The following is a 3,377-nucleotide window of genomic DNA, read 5'->3' as shown; positions in this document are numbered from 1 at the left end:
TTGTCATTTGTCATTTGTGAGCTAAACTGGTGAAGTGATATATTTACTCATTATTATTATTATTATTATTATTATTATTATTATTAGAGTAAAGAATAAATTCGTCATTGACCTTTTTTTTTTGCGGACATTTTTGTCTCCGAGGATTGGAAAATACTTTTATGTTCTTGATCCTCTGAAAAAGTGGACATATTTACCCCTTCGTTAGAGTTGTTCTGTTTGACCTGACGGAAAACGGTGACGTGGCTCCTGTGGCGTTGACCTATCTGTTACGGGCTGCCATGGGATGGACTTTTGAAAAGAGGGCGTATTAGTCCCCAGGAATCAAAACGTTGCCGTTTCTCCCCCACCCCTAATCTATGAAATCCTTGAGCCCTAATACCCCTTAATGCCAATGGACCGGCATTACCTGCGAATCCTCCAACCTCACCAAAATAACACTCTCCTCTAAGTCCCTTACCGGAACTCTCCCCTCCAATCTAAACTCCCTCTCTCAGCTCACTGACCTATATCTTCAAGAAAACTCCCTCTCCGGCCCACTCTCTTCTCTATCCAACCTCTCTAACCTCCAAACTACCTACTTCGGCCGCAACAACTTCACCTCCGTCCCCTCCACCGCATTCTCCGACTTCACCAGCCTCCAGAAACTCAGCCTCTTCAACAACCCTTCCCTATCACCCTGGCCCTTCCCCACCGACTTAACTCAATCATCAACCCTCAGCGATCTCGATTTCGGTTCCACCGGAATCACCGGCGACCTTCCGGACATCTTTGACTCCTTCCCCAGTCTCCAGAACCTTCGCCTCTCCTACAACAACCTCACCGGAGCTTTGCTCAAGTCCCTTGCCTCCTCCTCAATTATCAACCTGTGGCTTAACAACCAACAAAACGGTTTATCAGGGACAATTGAGGTTCTCTCTCCAACATAACGCAGTTGTCTCAGTTATGGCTCCACAAGAACCAGTTCACTGATGGGATCCCTGATTTGTCCAAATGCGATAGCTTCTTTGATTTGCAGCTTAGGGGTAACAAGTTAATCGGGGTCGTTCCGAGCTCATTGATGGCGCTTCCAAGCTTGAAGAACGTATCTTTGGACAACAATGAGTTGCAGGGTCCTGAGCCAGTGTTCGATAAGGGTGTGCAGGTTACTCTTGATGGGATAAATAGTTTTTGTTGAGATACTCCTGGACCTTGTGATGATAAGGTGATGGTTTTGCTTAAGGTTGCTGTTGGTTTTGGATATCCGAGTCGGTTTGCGGAATTGTGGAAAGGGAATGATCCTTGCACATAATCCTCTTGATTAGGGTTCAAGGATTTCAAAGATTGGAGGGGGGGAGAAACGACGACGTTTTGGTTCTTGGGGACTAATACGTCCTCTTTTCAAAAGTCCATTCTCACATAGCAGCCACCAGAGCTACATCACCGTTTTCCGTCAAACCAAACGAAGCAATTCTAATGGAAGAGTAAATATGTCCATTTTTTCAGAAAGTCAGAAACATAAAAATATTTTCCAATTCTCATAAACGAAAATATCCAAAAAAAAAATTGTCAGAGACGAATTTGTCCTTTACTCTTATTATTAATTAGTAATGTTAAAGAAAAAAATAACTATACGTAAACTATATCATGAAGCGTACCTTGACTGTTGACCGGTCCAGCACAAGGGATCTAGTTTGGCAAAAGGAATGAAGAAGCTTAGGAACAAGACCGAGGTACTTGTCACCAAAGTAACCATCGTCTATAAGACAATCAACACGTGCCTCCACCACATTACGCGTATTGGTGACTGAGAATAGGCAGTAAAACGGATACCACAGGCGGATAAAAAGGTATTCGAGAGATGGCGCATCCAATTCAAAACGCACAATTCCAGAATCACCCGAGTCTATAAACTCTAAACGTTTCAACAAAGGCACGTGGATCTTGAGAGCACTTATGTTGGGGGCACAGTGCTGGAACCTCTGGATGGTGAGGTGCATGGTTTCCAGAAGAGGACAACCGGAGAGAATGGAATCCACGTGATCAGGAGAGTCGAGAAATAAGTGGAGGGTCTTGAGCGATGGCAGGTGAATCGACGACGATACTTCCGGAGTTAGCTCAAGAGTCACACCATCCAAGTTGAGGTTCACCAGCGCACGGCAGCTGAACACGCCGGGTGGCACCACAAACCTGAATCCAATTTTGCCACTCCACACCGTGAGCCGAAGCTCTTCCAGGTGGGGTCCGATGGCAGCTTCAACCCACCCTGTGACTGCGTCCTTATTGAGGTCAAGGTAAGACGGTTCATAAACCAGGCTCAAGTTTCGGATCTGGAGCGGGTTTCGCTGGACCAGAACTGCATTCGCCAGATCCAGGAATCGGCTGTGCTGTTTTTCTGCGCTTTCACCACCACGTCTTCTTAGATCAGGGATGAAGGAGAAGTTGAAGAACTGGAGATCCTTCCAGAGGTGGCGCCACCTGTGGGAAAGGATGCAGGTTCTGACGGAGGTACTTGTTGGGAGGAAGGAGAGGATGTGGCAGAGGACAGAGTCCGGTAGACTGCTGATGATCCCGTCGTCTGACTTGCAAAGAGGATTTGTATCGGCCATGGGAGGGGAGGAGAGAAGTTCTTGCTTCAATGCTTTGAGTGCACCGCTGTTTACTGTGGTTAGAATGCTAGATAGAGTAGCAAAAGTGCTTGATTTTATTTTCAATTAATTAATTAAATGTGATTTGAATTGATTCAAAACAGAAATTATGTTCGAAATCAGAATCTATAGGAATTAGTTTAATTAGATTTCAAAATTAATTTTAAAACTAAATAACGTGTAGAAAACGTTTGATTTTCCTTCGTATTTTATTATTTTATTTTATTTTAATTTTTTATTTTCAAAATATTAAAACAAAATTTTAAAACTAAAATAAAAAAGTATTATATATATTATAAAACCTAATTTATAATAAGGTGTTCAAATCCAAATCGATTCAAATTAAACTGCTCATCCAATCCAATCCAAACCAAAAACCGATTAAAACGGCACTAATTCGGATTTGATTGGATTCTTTTTTTTGCAAATAGCTGGATTGGATTGGATCGGATTTCGAATCTACTTTTCTTAACCGATCCAATCCAATTCAAACCGCATAATGTGCTATAATATTATTATTTTATTATTATATTTATAATTATACTTATAACATGTTCAATTTGTTATACATTTTTCTATTATTCATGTATTATTATTATTTAATAAATATTTTATGTTCAAAATGTTATTTATTTATTTATTTTAACTAACTTATAATTTTATTTCTATTGTTATGTTATCGTTAGTTTTTTAAGATATTATTAAGACTTGTTATGTCATTGTTGATTATTTAAAATTCGATGTTGAGAC

The 3,377-nt window shown here is 40.8% G+C and overlaps 1 protein-coding gene across 1 annotated transcript in view; it reads right to left on the bottom strand.

The window, feature by feature from the left end:
- LOC107621989 (FBD-associated F-box protein At5g60610-like) overlaps positions 1-2,815 on the bottom strand; it is a 4,691-nt gene extending 1,876 nt beyond the window's left edge. The window contains exon 1 of the mRNA XM_016323934.2: positions 1,638-2,815. Within this exon, the coding sequence (XP_016179420.2) occupies positions 1,638-2,588 (951 nt within the window). The 5' untranslated portion in view covers positions 2,589-2,815. The remainder of the gene's footprint in view (positions 1-1,637) is intronic.

Source organism: Arachis ipaensis, chromosome B10 (assembly GCF_000816755.2).
Source record: "Arachis ipaensis cultivar K30076 chromosome B10, Araip1.1, whole genome shotgun sequence".
NCBI lineage: Eukaryota > Viridiplantae > Streptophyta > Magnoliopsida > Fabales > Fabaceae > Arachis > Arachis ipaensis.
This window is presented reverse-complemented; position numbering and strand designations above follow the sequence as displayed.